General features: G+C 43.3%; 1 protein-coding gene across 8 annotated transcripts in view; it reads right to left on the reverse strand.

Moving 5' to 3' along the window:
- The window catches only part of LOC311509993 (NLR family CARD domain-containing protein 3-like), a 22,215-nt gene extending 2,585 nt beyond the window's left edge, over positions 1–19,630 (reverse strand). Inside the window, exons 1-9 of one of the 8 annotated variants that reach the window (XM_084575455.1) lie at positions 19,079–19,630; positions 10,318–10,366; positions 9,752–9,849; positions 9,554–9,664; positions 8,249–8,327; positions 7,877–8,105; positions 5,887–7,684; positions 2,858–3,031; positions 1,701–1,874 (exon numbers count right to left, since the gene is read on the reverse strand). In XM_084575455.1, coding sequence (XP_084431581.1) covers positions 1,701–1,874; positions 2,858–3,031; positions 5,887–7,684; positions 7,877–8,105; positions 8,249–8,327; positions 9,554–9,664; positions 9,752–9,843 — 2,657 coding nt within the window. In that variant the 5' untranslated portion in view covers positions 9,844–9,849; positions 10,318–10,366; positions 19,079–19,630. Of the gene's footprint in view, positions 1–1,700; positions 1,875–2,857; positions 3,032–5,886; positions 7,685–7,876; positions 8,106–8,248; positions 8,328–9,553; positions 9,665–9,751; positions 10,139–10,317; positions 10,367–10,485; positions 10,791–18,815 lie in introns of those variants that run through there. The other 7 variants (XM_084575449.1, XM_084575452.1, XM_084575451.1 and 4 more) reach the window with 7 other exon arrangements.
- Between the last annotated feature and the right edge of the window lie 1,402 nt (positions 19,631–21,032).

The raw sequence follows: 21,032 nt of genomic DNA on the forward strand, positions 1-21,032 counted from the left end.
AACCACATGTCTTGGAAACAAAGGGAAGCACCAGAACTCTAAGTCCCACAATCCTCCAGGTGTGAAAACTGACCAAGCAGTTCACTGGCTGACAGTGGCATGTGACCTCTGAGGTCATCAGGTCATATAAAATGCGCTGTTTTGCCTTTGTTCTCTCTCTTATTCTCTTACCCTCTACAACTCCACACCTCCACCTGGAGACCCCCAGCTGTTCGGCTGCAGCTGGGTGCCAGGCCTGTTCTCCTTACAGCAGCGAAGCGAGATCCTGCTGAGGAATCTACACCAGGTTTTTTAGCCAACAAACAAAAGGTTTGCAGGCTAAACTCCCAAACAACAGGAGCCACATGGCTAGTTAGCACCGAGATGCTAACAAGCCACTTCAAAGGACTCAAGGAGCGGCCGGTTTCCCTCCAACGTCTGCCATCAGGAACACACAGCAAGGACTACAACTTTTCCCCAGTTTGGCCTTCCATCAGGAACTGCCAGCTAAAGGAGCAACACACCAGAAATTGACTTTCCACCAAATCTGGTAGTATGACCTGGGCCTAGTCAAGCTAAGCTAAGCTAAGCATAGAACTTTGATTTGATGTTGTTTAGTATAGTGACTTGATGTTAGTTTAGATTATGCCTCATGCATGCTAAACTAACCATCCTTTCTCTAACCTGGCACCTCTTATCACATTCCACAAAGGCATTCAGCCAGCACACGGCACATGAGTGTCCCCACTCAGCAGCCATCTTGTTTCCTTTGTGTTCAAGACCTCAAGGCCCCAGCGGCCATCTTGGCACGCCCACAACCGGCGGCCATCTTGACACACCCACAACCAGCGTCCATTTTGACACACACACACACACACACACACACACCTGTATAGAGTAGACTGTAGTTAGCTTGTATGTTTACTTTTATTCTTGTTAATAAATGTCTTTTAAACATACCTGTCTGTTTAATGTTGCACAAGAGTGAATATTGCCAACCTCTACACTGCCAAGAACTCCAAATTCCTTCACCTTAACTAGTTGTTAAAGTGGTAATTTTGGTTAAAGTTATTAAGTTAATTATTAATCTGAACTCCAAATTGACAATTTAGTATAATTTATGAGACTGTTTTGATTAATTGGCTATCTTTTCCCTTCCTAGAAGGGTGGTGCCCCGAGGTGATCTAGTAATTCAGATCCAATTATTTAATAATAAATAATTATTTATGATAATTATTATTTATGATAGCCAAACCCCAATACTGAGTGCCTTAGTACCCAGGCCCAACACATGTGATGACTCTGCTCATGGTTACTAAATGTAATGCTGGTTCTGTGATGTGCAGGCTTCAGTCAGACTGATCTCAGAGCTGTGATCAGTTGTTGATCAGATCTGATGAATGACCACCACTGTCTCTATACATCTTGGAAGGCTGTCAGCTGGAATCCAGCTTTATTTCCTGGACACATCAACACAACAACAACAGTCGTCTTCACATCAACTCAAACACATGATCACAACAAGCTTCTGGCTCATCTGATTGGCTGACTGTTGTCTCTGTCTCTGTCTTTCTGTCCAATCCTGAAGCCTGTCTCCATTCTCCTCTCACAGCTTCACTGAGAAGCTGCAGGTTTACAGGAAACACTGGATCTTTGATACTAACTGTGTTTAGGACAATACTGATGAAAGCAGCATGGACTGACTGGAACCCTCTACTCACCCCAGAGTCTCCAGTTTATAGTCTGGACTCTTCACAAGATCAAGAAGCTGCTTCACATCTGAATCCTTCAGGTTGTTGTAACTCAGGTCCAGAATTTTCAGATGGGAGGGGTTGGACTTCAGAGCTGAGACCAGAGAATCACAGCTGATCTTTGACAACCTGCAGCGAATCAATCTGAATAAAGAATAAAAGATGAAATGATTGATGATCAATCAGATGTGTTGAGGTCTGAAATGTGTCCTGATCAATGAGCTGTTCTCTAAAATGAGTAGAGTGACTTTGTCCTTGTGTTATTGTGGATCTTCATCATGTCAGCCTTCTACAGACATCATCCAAACGTCAGCACAACATTCAGACAACTATTCATGTCAACACAGATCAATAAGATGCTGCTGACCTCATTACAGGATCAATATCTCCTCCTCACACATGTTGGACTACAAACTGTGGATTAGTTCTTTGATTCCAGGACCTTCTTCTTCCTGGATTTGGTGTCTCAGGAGGTTTGTGTCATTCAAATGTTAAAGGACAAGTTGACATGTTCAAGTGTGTCTTCCAACAACAGTCACATGTCATATGGACATTACAGAGTTCTTCAGATTCCTGCTGTCCACACTGACTGTGAAGTGGTCTCTTCCTAACACAACTCCACTGTTCAGCTGACACTAATATGAAGCTTCAGCAGTCTGACTGACACTAATCAAAGTTCCTCTTTGAGTTCCTGTCCCTCCACTGCAGCTCAGCAGGAAACACTGTGGAAACACAAAGATACTGACTGGATGTGCTGAAGAACAAGATGAGTTGAAGATCAACTTTACAATCATTCATCCACACAACAACACTGTGGACGTTGTCCTCCATCTTGTCTCATTGGAGTCAGACTATAAGGGGATGTCTCCACAGACAGTATGGACAGAAAGAATGATTAGTGACACCAAGAACTCTGTTAATGTACATGTGAACACTGGACTTGATCTGGTTTGTGATCAGACCCACCACCGATGACTGAGGAGATACCTGCTGATGTTCAGGAACATGATGCTCCTTCATTTAAACTCTTTGAGCTCCTTTTCTATCTGACAGTCCTGACAAGAGAACTCATCTAAACTGGATCTCCATTCTTCAGAAGCCTGAGAAGAAAATAAATGAAAACTTACATCAGAGTCTCCAGTTTACAGTTTGGACTCTCCAGTCCAGCAGACAGATGCTTCACTCCTGAATCCTTCAGGTTGTTTCCACTCAGGTCCAGATGTTTCAGATGGGAGGGGTTGGACTTCAGAGCTGAGGTCACGACTTCACAGTGACTCTCTGAGAGCCAACAGAGAACAAGTCTGTCATGAGACAAATAAATAAAATCTGTTATAATGGAAGAAGAGATTTCTATGAAGGTGATGTGTTTGATGAGTGGACAGTTGGACACATCCTGTTGGACATGTTGTCTCCACATCAGTGGTTCAGCTCATCTTCTCTGACTGTGTTTGACAGGAAACAATCATTCTCATCATCTGTCTCAGACCTTTGTTTAAATCTTACGGGGTGGCCACAGTTTTTGAGGTACACTGATAAAAAATATATAAAAACGTAGGGATTTTTGTTTCCTTTCAGATGGTGTTGGTTTGATTTGTGTGGGACGTACGGTTTGGACTGTAGCTTCCTCCGAGCGAGGAGTGCGCCGACCAGTTTTAGAATTTTTCTCCATGTGTGTGTATGTGGAATTTGAGACCCGTTTTTCGTCCAAAATAAATTTCCCTCCTCGCCTTTCTCAATCGACTGAGGCCACAATTTTCACAGTACGTGCGTGGAAATACACAAAATCGTAGAGGACAAGCGGCTGACGCTCACGATGTGTTGGTTTTCCCGATAGGACTTGTAGTTTTTGATTTCTGAGCATTAGTTGGGACCCCTAATCCTAGGGTCTAGTTGTTTTGGACCTCCCTCTCACTCAGGCAGAGGTGAGAGGCAGAAGGAGACTTCAGCAGCAGCTGGCCCTGGTAGCCATGACAACCGGACCCTAACGAGCTGACACACGCAGCAGAAGAGGAGCACATTCACACAGACACAGAGTGCCAAAACATTATGACCCCTCAACCCATTACACCAGGACCCAACACCATGACCACCAAGCTAACCCATAGCGGGGCTAGCCGCGAGCTAACCCGTAGCGGGGCTAGCCGCGAGCTAACCCATAGCGGGGCTAGCCGCGAGCTAACCCGTAGCGGGGCAAAGCGCTGCAGCCCAACACGGAGGATAACGGGAGCTTGTCACAGTCATCACCACGCACACTTTAAACTGGACGGCAGCATCATCGGCACAGTCAAACTTTCAGCAGGAATTTTCTATTTTATTTTATTATTTATCTTTTATACTCTACACTTTCTCAGGGCTTTCAAGTTTTGAAGACAGGCAAGAGTGACATCCACCAACCCCCCCCCCCCGTCCGTCGTCGCACACACTCATTGTTTGTGTCAAACAAGTTGTGAATTTGTTGTAACATTATAACAGGAGTTGACTTACTCTGTGCTCAAAGTGATGCTTAGGCTGCGTTCAGACTGCAGACGAATCTGATTCAAATCTGATTCCTTCTCATATCCGATTTTTAGGGCTGACTGTTCACACTGCCTTTAGCAAGTGTCCAAATCGGATATGGTTCTGTTCAGACTGGGCCACATTCTTCACCGATCTGATAGGTTGCTGTAGCAACGAGCGGAAGCGTCATTCGCGTAAGTCAGTGTTTTTCAACCTTTTTTGAGCCAAGGTACATTTTTTTCATTTAAACAATCACGAGGCACACTACCAACCGAAAATGTTAAAAAAAATGAAGCTCTGTAGCCTAAAGTAATAAAAGTCATTCTTGTCAAAGTGTCTTGAATATGAATCAAATAAACACAAAGAAAAAAGTCTTATACCGTATTTCCTCTAATACTTTATTTGACTCAAGCGCATCGCGGTCCAGGCCTTTATTGGAAGGAGGCCAGAATTAGAGGCAGGCCTTAATTTCTATTTGAGCAAAACGAACTACGAGTAGAATTAATAAAAACAAGATTTTGTGTCTATTTGAACCTATAAAATACTAGGTTGATTTATTGAAAACGTACAGTTACCATAACATGGTATGCTTACAGAACATTAACAACAAATGAGCGGCGCGACGCGGTCGGAGCGCACTGAGGACAGTGAGTCCGCTGCAGGTCGGCAGTCGCGCCGGGAGCGAGTGGGACCCGTCCCTCCCCGCAGGGAGAGAGGGCGCAGTGAGCACTGATTCCACGACCCCATGGAAGCGGCGAGGTGAGATGCGGGGGGTCGCTGTAAAGCTCGCGGCCGGAGCCGTCGAGCCACCTTCGCCCCGAGCACTTACAGGCCGCGCACCGCCGCGGAGGAAATGCGCCCGGCGGGGGCCGGCCGACGCCGGGGAGAGGTCCCGCTGAGGGGATCCTCCCACACCGTGCCGCTGAAACCCTGACCAGCCGAGATGGTTCTAATAATAGCCCAGGCCGCTATTAGAGACCGGCCTTTATTTACCTCCTCTGACAGCGAGACCGGCCGCTAATGGAATACAGGCCAATATTTTTAGATCAATTAGGTGAAACTGGATAATTTGCCACGGCACACCTGACGATCTCTCACTGCACACACTTTCTGCCGGTTCCATAGTGAGAGAGGCGCGACCAGAGAAATTTTGGGCACTGCGGCATATTAAATATATTATAAATATTTTTTCTGCGTGAGAAATTCAATGTGTGGCGGGAGTGCGTGACAAAAGACCGAAATGAGTGACTGTCACGCTCAATGCGTGACACTTGAGAGCCCTGCTTTCTGATATTTGATTTATTTATATATTTGTTCTTTTTGCTGCTCTTTTGTATGCTGTTGTAAACTGCAATTTCCCCATAGCGGGACACATAAAGGTTTTCTTCATTTTAATTTTAATTTGAATGAAAAGGCCTCAGAGGCTGCTTCAGCTAAACTAACTTACTGATGGAGAGAATAATAAGACAGAGAAATAGAAAGAACAGAGTCAATAACTAGAAGAACAGCTTTAAACAGCTGGAGAACATCTGGGACTAAATACAACTGACTGTGATGTTTGCAGTCAACAAGTGGAACACTGTTTGAAGAAGAATGAGAACGTCTGAAGAACTAAACTACTAATCTCCACTGATTGATTCTGTTAATGATCAGGACTCACCGAAACTTTCTGCAGTTCCTCACAGCTGGGATCAGTCTCCGTCGTCCCTCCATTGATGTTCTGTACTTCTTCAGGTCCAACTCATCCAGAACCTCCTCTGACATCTGCAGCATGTAGGCCAGAGCTGAGCAGTGGATCTCAGAGAGTTCCTTCTGTGACCTGTTCTCTGACTTCAGGAACTCTTGGATCTCCTGATGAACTGAGAGGTCGTTCATCTCCATCAGACAGTGGAAGATGTTGATGCTTCTGTCAGGAGAGATTTCATCAGTGTTCATCTTCTTCAGGTTGTTGATGGCTCTCTGGATGATTTCTGGACTGTTCTCTGTCTGACCCAGCAGACCTCCTAAGAGTCTCTGGTTGGACTCCAGAGAGAGGCCATGAAGGAAGCGAACTAACAGGTCCAGGTGACCATTTTTACTCTCCAGGGATTTAATCATGACTCTGTTCAGAAATTCATCCAGAGGTGAGTTATTGTAGTTTCTTCCCAGGAAGTCCTCCAGCACCTCTGTCTTCCTGTTGGTGTAACAGTGGATCATGTAGACTGCAGCCAGAAACTCCTGAACGCTCAGATGGACGAAGCAGAACACCTTGTCCTGGTACAGTCCTCTCTCCTCTTTAAAGATCTGTGTCAACACTCCTGAGTACACTGAGGCTGCTCTGATATGGATGCCACACTCTGTCAGGTCTGATTCATAGAAGATCAGGTTTCCTTTCAGCAGCTGATCAAAAGCCAGTTTTCCCAGAGACTCAATCATCTTCCTGCTCTCTGGACTCCAGTGTGGATCTGTCTCAGCTCCTCCATCATACTTGACCTTCTTGACTTTGGTCTGAACCACCAGGAAGTGGATGTACATCTCAGTCAGGGTCTTGGGCAGCTCTCCTCCCTCTCTGGTTTCCAACACATCCTCCAGAACTGTAGCAGTGATCCAGCAGAAGACTGGGATGTGACACATGATGTGGAGGCTTCGTGATGTCTTGATGTGGGAGATGATCCTGCTGGCCTGCCCCTCATCTCTGAATCTCTTCCGGAAGTACTCCTCCTTCTGGGGGTCAGTGAACCCTCTGACCTCTGTCACCATGTCAACACACTCAGGAGGGATCTGATTGGCTGCTGCAGGTCGTGTGGTTATCCAGAGGCGAGCAGAGGGAAGCAGTTTCCCCCTGATGAGGTTTGTCAGCAGCACATCCACTGAGGTGGACTCTGTAACATCAGTCAGGATCTCAGTGTTGTGGAAGTCCAGAGGAAGTCGACACTCATCCAGACCGTCAAAGATGAACACAACCTGGAACTCTTCAAAGCTGCAGATTCCTGCTTCTTTGGTTTCAGTAAAGAAGTGATGAACAAGTTCCACCAAGCTGAACTTTCTCTCTTTCAACACATTCAGCTCTCTGAAAGTCAATGGAAATATGAAGAGGATGTCCTGGTTGGCTTTGTCTTCAGCCCAGTCCAGAGTCAACTTCTGTGTTAAGACTGTTTTCCCAATGCCAGCCACTCCCTTTGTCATCACTCTTCTGATTGGTCCATGTCTTCCAGGTGAGGCTTTAAAGAGGTCTTCTTGTCTGATGCTTGTTTCTGGTCTGTGTGGTTTCCTGGATGCTGTTTCAATCTGTCTGACCTCATGTTCATCATTGACCTCTGCAGTCCCTCCCTCTGTGATGTAGAGCTCTGTGTAGATCTCATTCAGAAGGCTTGAGTTTCCTGCTTTAGCAATCCCCTCAAACACACACTGGAACTTCTCCTTCAGAGCAGATTTAACTTTACGTCCACAAACTGCAGCTTCAAGTCCTGAATGAACAACTGAGAAAGAAAATATGGAGACAGAAAATCTGAGGATCTAAACATTACAGTGTGTCTTTAGTTTTTCTTCATCCATCAGTTTGATTCATTAATAAGTAGAGGACCAGATGTTTGCATCATATTAACAGTTAGGAAACATAACCTTCCTCCATTTCCTCTTTCCATCAAGTTAAAGCTGTTAAATCCTCTTACTGCTCTGCAGACAGTCAGCCAGCTCCTCCTGCTTCATTCTCCTCAGGAAGTTCATTGTGATCTTCACAAATAAATCTCTGCTGCTCCTCCTCTGCTCTTCATCCTCACCCTCCAACACCTCCTCATCCTCCCTCTGACTCTCTGAGCATTCTGGGTAATCTGGACTCAGAACCTTCTGGATCTTCTTCAGCTCGTTCTTCACAAAACTGATGATGTTCTCCTCCAGCAGCTGGAACAGAAGGAGAACCTGAACATTTAATTTAAACCTGGAGGAACTCATGATTCATCAGTCAGTCTGAAGGCAGACAGCATGATCTAATGATGATTCAGCCTTTCATCTGTTGTGAGAAGTCAGTTTGTACATGAACAGACCGTAAACATGGAGTCCAGGTCTGGTTGATGTTTCTGTGTAGACTGACCACCAGGAACCTCTGAGCTCTGCTCCAGAACCCTGTGGAGAAAACATCATAGAACATGATTCTGTACATGCCTTATTGAAAGTGATGAGTCAGGTAACTATGTCACCATGTGGGTCTAATTTCAAATCAACGCTGAATTATCTAGTATACCTGGTCATGTTCATACTGATTCAGCACCCTTCAGTAATAAATTCTTACATTAACCAACTTATAAAGGGTAAACACATTCCCAGCATTTATTTTCTGCAGTAGATATTTTTGTCCAGTGGCAGCAGAATTGGTCTATAAAGATGGAGACGGTGTCAGCGCTTGAGATAAAGAGTAGAACAAGGAAGGTGTAGCAAGGTGAAGCAGAAAGGAAGTAAAACTATGTAGAGTATCTCATCTCATCTTAAGTAACAAGTAGTGACTGGTCAAAGGTTGAAGAAGATTTAATGATTGTGAATCCTCTCTTTCTCAGGTGAATGATGGTAGAATATTTGTTCCTGTTTAGGAAATCACAGATGGAGACACCACAGGCCGACAGAGGACTTGTTCCAGAAGAGTGGTGGATGCACAGCTCATGCTGAGGAGGATCTCCTGAGAGATGGAATCCACCATCACATTGTTCAGATAAGAACAGAGATCTCCTTTCTCAACATTCAGAGGAAGAAACATACAACCCAGGTTTATTCATTGTCATTTGATTTTTGTGTTTATTTCTCCTGAACCTGAATGTTGAAAGGCCACTTAGTTTCCTAACTTAAAGGAGCAGTGCAAAAGAAAGAACTGAAATAACAAAATAACTATTTTAAATTCCTTTGAACTAAAAGGTTCCCTATGAAAAGAGAACTGTTCTGTGTTTAGTGTTACTTCTTTCTGAAAGACAGCTATTTATTCTGAGTAGATTAAGAAGATCATCTGGGGCCTCATGCACAAAGAGTTTGAATCTGAAGAATCTGTTACCAGGTTTGCTTCCACAATATTTTCCTAGTGTTGTAAACCCTAATATGATGTGGTGGGTAGATAGTGATTACAAAATGGTTGAATTGGTTCTCCTCAAGCCAAAGATTAAAAAGAACAGGGTACTGAGTTTCCTAACTTAAGCACAGATAAACATAAAAACTGAACTGATCTAACAAAGTAATAAAATATACTTTGAATTCTTTTTTTACTAAAGTGGTCTCCATGTACATAGGTGCTCTAGTGTTTTCATTCCTCTACAACTCTTTGATCATTGAACTTTCTTCATAGTGTGTTATGGAAGTCATTACATTACCTTCTATCAGCAGGTTGTTCATCTTTAAAATTAATCATGCGACCCATAGACCAATCACTCTTGAAGGAGACACAGCTGTGTTCAGGAGAGTCTGGTCTCTGCTGCTGCATCCTGATACAAACAAATGAGTTGAGAGTAGAAAACAGTGAATAATGAGCTCTGACATAGAGAAGAGTTGGTCAGAGATGGTCCTCTCACCTCAGAGCTTCAGTCTGGATCTCATGTTCTCTACACAGAGTGGTTTTAGAGGGAGGGACTCCTGTCTCCTGTCTGTCCTCAGTCTGATCCATCACCTGCTGAGAGAGCTGCACTCAGTCATGACAACAAACGTTACCTCAACAAACACAGGGTTTACATTCATCTCTTTAACACGTCAGAAATACAGTAGAAAGAAGTGAAGCTGCTGAACGTTCTATCAGACTCTGTCACTGTGCTGCTTTCACTTTAGTCTGGAAGGTGATTGTGTTTCTGATAAATCTGTCATGTTTGATCCAACATGTCCAACCAGTTCTGACACTACTTTCATTGTTTAACCACATGAACACCATGTGAACACAGTGACAATCCAACTGTAGCTGGTTCACTCTGAGAACCACTAACAGTAAAACATGCTCATCTTTTTAAACCAATACTTTGAGATAAAACTCTTGTAAAATATCTGAAGGATTAAATAACGTTGTGAGAGAAAACACAGACGTTACTGTCAAGTCAAACACGATGTGACACAAAGTTCATCAGACAGATTTCTCTGCTGGGATTCTCACCTGCAGAACTTGAGGAACTTTCAGTCACGTTCCACCTTCATGTGTGGAGCTGTTGGAGAAAAGAAAACTTTCTTTCAGTAGTCCTGGAGTCTGTGTTCATTTGATCTGAAGTCACATCCTCATAAGTTCAGACTAAAAACATCAGAGTGACGTCAAAAGCAGTCTGACCTGAAAGCCCACATCACAACATGGAGTTCCATCTGTCCACTAGATGGAACTAACTGACCTTCTAAACTCTGGGACAGTATCACAGTCACATGAACACATTCTAGATCCTCCACTGATGCTGCTGTACACTACAAACACTCTTCAACTAGACTTTAATGAGAGAGAGTAGAGGACAGGAGCTCAGTGCATCATGGGAAGTCTCCCAGCAGCCTGGACCTATAGCAGCACAACTAAGGTGATGGTTCAGGGTCACCTGTTACAGGAACCTTCATAGTAGAGAGAATGTCTGATTATGTTACAGGCCTCAAGACGAATCACCTGTTCACACAAGATATATATATATATATATATATATATATATATAAATATTTATACAGTATATATATAAAACAGCTGGATAGTCGAGCGATTAGGAACGTGGACTACCACACGGGAGGGCAGGGTTGAGGGCAAAATGTCAGTGAGGGCAAAAACACAACTGCATCCAGTGAGGATTCTTAATGTATCAGGCCTACCTCAGGAACATGAGAGTACAGACAAATGATAGAGTCACACCGGCTCGGACGTCGCCCGGGTCAACAAGGTCCGCGTCAGGTGCTAGGGAACCAGGGCAACCTGATGAGAAATGGGCTACTGGAACAAGACATAGATGGACAAGGGCGGAAAACACGGAACTGTTGGAATGCTACTATACGAGCAACCCTAGAGAGAAGGGATACATGCAGCAAATGTGGGACCAATGGTCACTTCGAAACCCACAATCAAGGCTAACAACGAAACAGCTGTTAGCCCAGTGTTCCAACATCTGCAATCGAAAACTCCTATCACAACTAGAGATTGATGAGATACAACAACAATGCTACGGCAAGGGGGTGCCAGGACGACAGGTCAGCGGGGGGATGTCACCATCACCCCCACAATCAGAGATTGGGTACCAAATGAATGAATGCTGCACTAACAACAATCCCTACGGGAACCATCACTGAGACCAATAAGCTGATACACAGTACAGCAACAGTAATCCCAGAAATGCTTGGCTACAAGATGGGCTCAGACCATAACAGGCAGCACCCACCATGGAGAATACGGTTAGAGGCCAAGATAAGGGCAACACGGAGAGAAGTTAGCCAGCTAACAGAACTGCAGAAAGGCAACATGGTGAATAAAGGGGCACCCAGGAAGTACACCAAGCTCTCCATACCTGAAGCACTCGAAACTGCCAAACAGAGACTAACAGCGCTGGCCACCCGGTTGAAGAGATACACCAAGGAGGCAGAGGCCAGGAGAATAAACAAGCTGTTCTCCACTGAACCAGCCAAGGTGTATTCTCAGTGGCAGGGAGGAAATAACAACCGGTCAGACCCACCAAGAGCTGAGGTGGAAGAATACTGGAAGGGTACAGTTGAGGCCGAAATTATTAGCCCCCCTATGAAATTAAATTTTTTTTCAAAATTTCCCCAAGTGCTTTTTTAGTAGAGCATGGAATTTTCAACATAGCATTTCTAAACGTACTAGTTTTCTTTAGAAATCATAAATTACTTCAATTTGCACACAATAACAGAATTGTTCAAAAAAATAAAAAATTACCACGGTCAATATTATTAGCCCCCTTAAGAACTGACCATTTTATTTAGCCATAGCACAAACCACTGTTGTGCAGTGATGTGCTGTGGCTTTGTAATGCTCAAAGCTTGTAAAATCAAGTTAAAATTAAGAGTTATCTCCCAATTTACACACAATATAAATCCTCCAGTAAGGGTTTTGGCTGGCACTTGAGGAAGCATCATGCCAAAAACAAAAGAAATCAGTTTAGACTTGTGAAAGAGAATTGTTGATGCTCACAAAGCAGGAGAAGGATACACAAAGTTATCACAGCGTTTCCAAGTGTCAAGAAGTGGAGTGAGAACCATCATCAAGAAATTAAAAGAGAGCCACATTGTACGGAACAAGCCTGGCAGAGGTAGGAAGCGAAGTATTTCAAAGACCCTGGAAAGAAAGATGTGTCTAAAGACCCCAGAACAACCGCCAAGACACTAGGGTATGACTTAACCTTGTCGGGAATTGTAGTCTCAAAGAAGACAATCACTAGAGTTCTGCACAGGAATGGACTGGGAGGTTGCAGACCAAGAAAAACTCCACTTCTGCAGAAGAGACCTTAAAGGCAGACTGAAGTATGCTAAGGACAACCTGGACAAAGATGATGCATACTGGAAGCATGTCCTTTGGTCATATGAGACGAAACGAGAGGTCTTTGGCCACAGAACATTGCTTATGTTTGGAGAAAGAAGGGTGAGGCGTATAACCAACAGAACACCATCCCCACAGTGAAACACGGTGGAAGGAGTATTATGCTGTGGGGATGCTTTAGTGCATCTGGAACTGGGAATCTGGTCAAGGTGGAAGGAATCATGCAGAAAGAAGGATATGTGAAGATTTTTAAAGAAAATGTCAAGCAGTCAGCAGCAAAACTGGGTCTGGGTCATCGCTTTGTCTTCCAACACGACAACGACCCAAAACACACGTCACTCCTGGTGAAGAACTACCTCCAGAAGACCAAAGTGAATGTTATTGAATGGCCTGGACAGAAAATCCGTAGAAAATCTGTGGGGTGAATTAAAGACCAAGGTCCATGCCAGAATGCCATCAAATCTGGAAGAGCTTCAGAGATTTGCCAAAGAAGAATGGGGTGGTATTCCTCAGGAGACGTGTCAGGGACTTGTTGAAAACTACAACAAACAACTACAGGCTGTTATCCAGCAAAAAGGATACGCAATTGACAATTAACATCAGGGGGGCTAATAATTTTGACCCTGGTCATTTTTGTTTTTTGTGAAATAATTTAATTTCTGTGTGGAAAGTAAAATAATGTAAGCATCCAAAATAAAAGGCGGATGTTTGAAAGACGTGTGTTAAAAATTCTTTGCTCTGTTTAACAGCACTTGGGAAATATTTTCAAAAGAATCAAATTTCCATAGGGGGGCTAATAATTTCAGCCTCAACTGTATATGGGAAAAAGAGGCATCACACAACCCAGATGCCCAATGGCTAGTGGACCTAAGAGCAGACCACAGCAACCTCCCAGAACAAGAACCAGTAACCATCTCAATGGCAGACAGCGGGCAGTGTCAAAGATGAAGACAAGGTCGCTGGACATGCCTACTGGCTGAAGAAGCTAACAGCATTCCATGAACGCCTAGCAGCACAGATGAACCAGCTGCTAAGGGATGGGTCCCACCCAGAGTGGCTAACCCAGGGCAGGATGGTCCCAATCCTGAAGGACCCTCAGAAGGGGCCCATTCCATCCAACTACCAGCCAATAACCTGTCTCTCCACAACATGGAAAGCCCTGTCAGGCATAATAGCGGCTAAGATGAGTAAGCACGTAGCTCAATACATGAGCGGGTAGCAACACCAGAGGAGCCAAGCACCAGTTACTGGTCGATAGAGCAGTCGTCCGAGACTGTAAGAGCAGACAGACCAACCTGTGCACCGCCTGGATCGACTACAAGAAAGCTTACGACTCAATGCCACACACATGGATACTGGAATGTCTGGAACTGTATAAGATCAACAGGAACCTAAAGGCCTTCATCCAGAACTCGATGGGAATGTGGAAGACAACCCTAGAGGCCAACTCGAAGCCAATTGCCCAAGTCAACATCAAATGCGGCATATACCAAGGAGATTCACTATCACCACTGCTGTTCTGCATAGGCCTGAATCCCCTCTGTCAGATCATCACAAAGAGTGGTTACGGGTACCAATTCCGAAGTGGAGCAACAATCAGCCACCTGCTCTACATGGATGACATCAAGCTGTACGCCAGGAATGAGCGAGAAATCGACTCACTGATCCACGCCACCAGGATCTACAGCAACGACATAGGGATGTCATTCGGATTGGACAAGTGTGGCCGGATGGTCTCAAAGAGAGGCAAGATGATCAGACTGAAGGGGTCGACCTACCAGAGGGCAACATAGGTGATATCCAAGACAGCTACAAGTACCTTGGTATCCCACAGGCTAATGGAAACCATGAGGAGGCCGCAAGGAAGTCAACCACAACCAAATACCTCCAGAGAGTGAGGCAGGTCGTGAAAAGTCAGCTGAATGGCAGGAACAAGATCCAAGCCATCAACATGTACGCAATACCAGTCATCAGATACCCCGCTGGGATCATAAGCTGGCCAAAGAAGGAGATAGAAGCCACAGACATCAAGACAAGAAAGCTCCTCACCATGCACGGAGGGTTTCACCCCAAATCCAGCACCCTGAGACTGTACACTAAGCGGAAGGAGGGAGGTCGAGGACTAGTGAGCATCAAGGCCACTATCCAGGATGACACATAAAAAATCCAAAGAGTACATCAGAAAGATGGCCACAAAGGATGAACTGCTAAGTGAATGTCTCAGGCAACTGAAATCCGATAAGAGGGCAGAGGAAGAGGAGCAGACCACCTGGAGGGACAAGCCCTTACACGGCATGTACCACCGCCAAATTGAAGAAGTGGCTGATATCGAGAAGACCTACCAATGGCTGGAAAAGGCTGGACTCAGAGACAGTACAGAGGCACTGATCATGGCAGCACAAGAACAGGCCCTAGGTACAAGAGCCATAGAGGCCAAGATCTACAAGAGCAGATCAGATCCAAGGTGCAGACTATGCAAAGATGCCCCTGAAACAGTCCAGCACATAATAGCAGGGTGTAAGATGGTAGCCGGGACAGCGTACATGGAGAGACACAACCAAGTGGCAGGAATAGTGTACAGGAACATCTGTACCCAGTATGGAATAGAAGTACCCAAATCCCAATGGGCCGCACCACAGAAGGTGGCTGAGAACAACAGGGCCAAGGTGCTGTGGGACTTCAGCTTCCAGACTGACAAACAGGTCCTGGCTAACCAACCGGACATAGTGGTGGTAGACAAAGAGCAGAAGAAGGCGGTGGTGATAGATGTGGCGATACCAGCAGACGCCAACATCAGAAAGAAGGAACACGAAAAGGCTGAAAAGTACCAAGGGTTGAAAGAACAGCTGGAGCAGATGTGGAAGGTCAAGGTGAGCGCGGTCCCCGTGGTAGTAGGAGCACTTGGGGCAGTGACCCCCAAACTGGGGGAGTGGCTCCAACAGATCCCAGGAACAACATCAGAAGCCTCAGTCCAGAAGAGCGCAGTCCTAGGAACAGCTAAGATACTGCGCAGAACCCTCAAACTCCCAGGCCTCTGGTAGAGGACCCGAGCTTGAGGATGACACAGATACCACCCGAGGAGGGTGAGAGGGACATTTTTTTTTTAATATATATATATATATATATATATATATATATACAGTCCCTGACAAAAGTCTTGTCACTTATCCATTTTGTAGAAACAACAGTTTATAACCTGACTCTTAATTAATCCATTGGTTTTAGAAATGGCTCATATGAAAGCTAAAACCCTCCCAAATTATGTTTGATATACTAAAATAAATTTGCTTCACTGAAGAAAGATTGATCATTTAATGAACACAGAAAGGTCAGATTTTGGCAAGACAAAAGTCTTGTCGCTTGGGTACAAGTTGACCCTAAGTGCCCCTCAAATATATGTATTATCAATTTGTTTTACAAGCAATGGCTAATTACAATCCCAACAGCTTTTGAAATAATGTTTTGGTGCCAAACAAAACTGCTGAAAAGCATTCTAACGTTCACAGCTTGGTAAAGCCCACTGAGTCAGTTTTTGCAAAGACAAAAGTCTTGTCGATTGTCATATGATGCACCCAATCCTAGATTACAGCCTCAAAGAATAAGAAAAAGATTTGAAGAGACTGGAGATGTTTTTGACAAGCCCAGGTCCAGCAGACCCCGCAAGACAACTGCTCGGGAGGACCGTTTGTTGGCTCGAAAATCCAAGGCCAGCCCCTTTTCCACTGCAGCAGAGCTCCACCAGGCCTTGTCACCTCAAGTCCCCGTGTCAACCAGAACAGTGTGTAGAATTCTGTCTCGAAATGGCCTCCATGGTAGAATCAGTGCCCAGAAACCAGCACTAAACAAAAGGCAATTAAAAAAACGTGTGGCATTTGCCAAGGCCCACAGCCTGCTAAAAGGATGGACGCTGGAAAAGTGGCAGAAGGTGGATTTCTCAGATGAATCTTCGGTTGAATTACATCACAGCTGCCGCAAATATTGCAGGAGACCTACTGGAGCTCGCATGGATCCGAGATTCACCCAGAAAACAGTTAAATTTGGTGGCGGAAAAATCATGGTCTGGGGTTACATCCAGTATGGGGGTGTGCGAGAGATTTGCAGGGTGGAAGGCAATATCAATAGCGTAAAATATCAAGAAGTATTAGCTACCTCTTACATTCCCAACCATAAAAGGGGTCAAATTTTGCAGCAGGATGGTGCTCCATCGCATACTTCCATCTCTACATCAAAATTCCTCAAGGCGAAGAAGATCAAGGTGCTCCAGGACTGGCCAGCCCAGTCACCAGACATGAACATCATTGAGCATGTCTGGGGAAGAATGAAAGAGGAAGCATGGAAGACGAAACCAAAGCATCTTGATGAACCCTGGGAGGCATGTAAGACTGCTTTCTTTGCTATTCCTGATGACTTCATCAATAAATTGTATGAATCATTGTCGAACCGGATGGATGCAGTCCTTCAAGCTCATGGAAGTCATACAAGATATTAAATATGGATCTCACAGCACCAGTACTTCATTCACTGATGTTATGCATCATATTTTTGTATTTGAAGTAAATGATTTGTTCAATTTTCACATTACTTTCTGTAGGCGACAAAACTTTTGTCTTGCCAAAATCTGACCTTTCTGTGTTCATTAAATGATCAATCTTTCTTCAGTGAAGCAAATTTATTTTAGTATATCAAACATAATTTGGGAGGGTTTTAGCTTTCATATGAGCCATTTCTAAAACCAATGGATTAATTAAAAGTCAGGTTATAAACTGTTGTTTCTACAAAATGGATAAGTGACAAGACTTTTGTCAGGGACTGTATACATATATACACATATACATATATATTATGGCATGCCGTTCAGGAAATTAATCTTTGAATATATTGAATGAAACTTGAATATATGGAGTGAAACTTTGAATATATTGAATGAAAGTTGACTGACGTCAGACTTCACGGCAGTGCCTGCGGCCATCTTGTTTAGCGTGTGGCTGCTGCAGCAAAAAGTGACAACGAGTCAGGCCGCTCGCAATCTCGTTGCGACAATATTAAACAATGAGGACATGATAAACACACCGGCGAATGCGTGTACGGGCCAAAATCCTCCCGATACCCCTGCCCAATACCCTGCCCATTCTTCTAACGAAGAAGTTCGCTCCTTTTTAACCGTGGCAGAACTATTAACGGAACACTCTGCTGTGTGTAGAGGTCTGTATGTAGGTCAGTATGGTTAGCTTGATATAGTTTTCAGGTGATTTAATGAAGGTAAAACACAGTGAATGGCCGTGCGTAACGGCACTGCGCTCTGACGCGGCTCTTCTCCGGGACTGGAGAAGCTGCTGCGGCTACAGGGATTTCATGAACTGAAAGAGAAGCTCTTCATATATTGTTTAGATGCAAAAAGAATCACCCACATTCATAGACCAATGCAGGCTGAATATTTAGTTTAGTATTGAACGTATTTGATGATCGGCGACACATTGTCAGCTTTGGGCACGTTACTCACACAGGGGACTGCAAAAAGGAGCGAACTTCTTAGAAGAACGGGCAGGGTATTGGTCAGGGGTATCAGGAGGATTTTGGCTGACGTCAGCCAACTTTCATTCCATATATTCAAAGTTAATTCAATATATTCAAAGATTAATTTCCTGAATGGCATGCCATAATATGTATGTATATATATATATATATATATATATACATATATACATATATATATATATATATGAGAGGCAGGAGTCATCAGCTGTGTTCCTCATAGCAGCTTGTTAACTGTCCTTATTAAACAGAACTCACCATTCTTCTTCATGTGATCAGTTTCTCTATTTCTTATGTCATTCTCTTAACATGCTTCATGCTTCACCACAAACTAAATGATAACTGCTCATATATTCCCACAACATAATGAAAACACAAAACATGTTTGAGTCCTTAAAGTCACATTTCTAATCAGCTAAATCCTGTTCTACTCGTGCTTTTAACACCTTTAACTTGTATTGTGTAGCTTCTACTATGCTACTGCCTGTTTGAACTTTTCAACACGTCTTTCATCTAGAAACAATAATGTAAAGCACATATCAACATCCCCTTTAACCTGGATGAGTATGAGCATTCACATTCACACATTCACCCACTCTCACCCAACTCACCCAGCTAGACTTCATCCTTAACTTGGTAATCGTTGTCTCTCCCATAAAATGAAATGAAAAGAAATGCCCAGGAGCCACAGAACAAACATGGACAGACCGCCATGTTCTACTGTTGTTCTCTAAGAGAGAAAGTGAAACTTGTTCCATTGTGTCTGTCACAGTTTACAACCTAGTTCCTCCATCAACAGACTTCACTCATATATCCAAAAGAGTTTGAACAGTCCTTAGACATGATTTGTGCTCATCTGACTCACTTTACTAACCTGTTTACTGCTCATGTGACGAGACGTGTCGAGGCTTTGAAGCGTGTTCTGAACAGGCGGCAACATCCGGGTCTGAAGATTGAAGCCAATGCGGAAGTGTAATAAACTGCAGTTCATGGAGTGACCGCTAGAGGCTCCAACAGGGAGCAGATCCCCATAGACCCCCATGTTAAAATGCCCAACTTTACAGCAATATTAAACATGTTTACAGCCTGGTACAAGAAACGGTTTTAGTCTCAATGTCTTATTTCACTATTCATGACAACTGTACGGGGGTGAAGTTTTTTCTAACACGTTCGTTTATTTTTATTAAGGTTTAAAATTCTGCATAATTAAGGGAATGAATTAGCCTTCAGGTATTTCATTAGCTGTGATGTTAACGGGAGCACATTGTTGGTTGTCACAGTTATTAAACCGACTTGTATAGAAATCAATAAGTAATATAGAAGTGTTGATGATACCTTTAAACCTAATGCCTCTGTATGAGGTTGGTAAAAATAGTTCACCTCATAAATTAGCTAACATGCATGTAATGTTAATCTTGAACTTGCTTTTGACAATAGAACGAATAGCTTCAAATCATTAAGAAGTGGTGACCTGTGTGCAGTATGATTTGTGTAACTTCAAATGATTAATGACACCTGAACAGGCCTTTGTTGCTACAGATGTCATACACAGGTTCTCCAGTGTTGGATCTGTCATATTTATATTTTTTATCCTTTTTAGTTTCTTATATGTTTGTCCAGTGTTCCTGGCCTGCACCAGACAGACCATGGTATTTCTTTCTGCCACTGTTATTAACCAGTTACCTTTTTCTTCTGTAGGACACTCTGGGAGAGATAAATCTGGAACAAACAACACTAACAACAATAATGAAAACCTTTCTTATTTCACAAGACATATGAATCTGTAATTACTGTTCCATCTGTTAACATATTAAAGAACACTAAACAACTTGGTAATGTGTCGTCTATAATGTTGATGTTTCCCTGAATGCATTTGATCTTAACTTGTTAAACCACTGCTTGTATAACAGTAATATTTTTGTTATTAAAATAGAAAAGACTAAATATAATTGAAATTAACAGCAAATGTTGGACTTGCTGACATTCATTTTTGTTACCTTTCTACATAAACTATAATTCTGTATTCTATCTCATGTGTTGAACATCATTGCCTGTTATTTTTTAACTTTCAGATTAACAGTGACATTTGTGAAAGATCTACAGTAAGCATGAAAGACAAAAGGAGTGCAAATACAAACTGGAGGATCTTAATGTAATATTTAAAAATATTTGTTATAGAACAGAAGAGAAACAAAGTGAAGAAGGCCTTTCCACTGCAGTCCACCCAGACAAACCACCAGATGAGGACGTCCTGCAGACTGAGGTTGTTTCCATGGTGATCACAGCTCTCTAGGCCCCACGCTGTCACCAGTTATCATCACTGTATCTGTGGAAGGGAACAAAGTACAAGTTAACTAAACTATTATGTCACATTTGAAGGGTAAAAAAATGAATACCAGTACATAACTTTAAAAGTTTAAATGTGAAGTTATTTGATTCAGGTTCGTTGGTAGAAGCTGTAGACGTGTATTGAGTAAATGTTTTATGACAACGTTACAAAGTTCTGCAACACTCGACAAAATCTACAGCTGTAATTTAACCAAGTTACCACATTTATTTGTTTATTTGTAGAGTATAACTAAGATTAAGACATAACTCATTATTTCGAGTGTTATATATCTTCGGGTGAACTCTGGGGCGCCGAAAAGGGGGGGTAAAGGAGACGGATTCTAGGGGCCCATGATTGAGGGGGGCCCAGAGAGGCCCCTAATGATGATGAAATTATAATACAGAAAAAATAATGACACTAAGTTATTAACTAACATATAATCACAAATGTTTTATTTTCAATGTCCTGGTAACAATAACTTTATTTGTAAAATGGTTCA

Source organism: Chelon labrosus, assembly GCF_963514085.1.
Source record: "Chelon labrosus genome assembly, contig: SCAFFOLD_153, whole genome shotgun sequence".
NCBI classification, from domain to species: domain Eukaryota; kingdom Metazoa; phylum Chordata; class Actinopteri; order Mugiliformes; family Mugilidae; genus Chelon; species Chelon labrosus.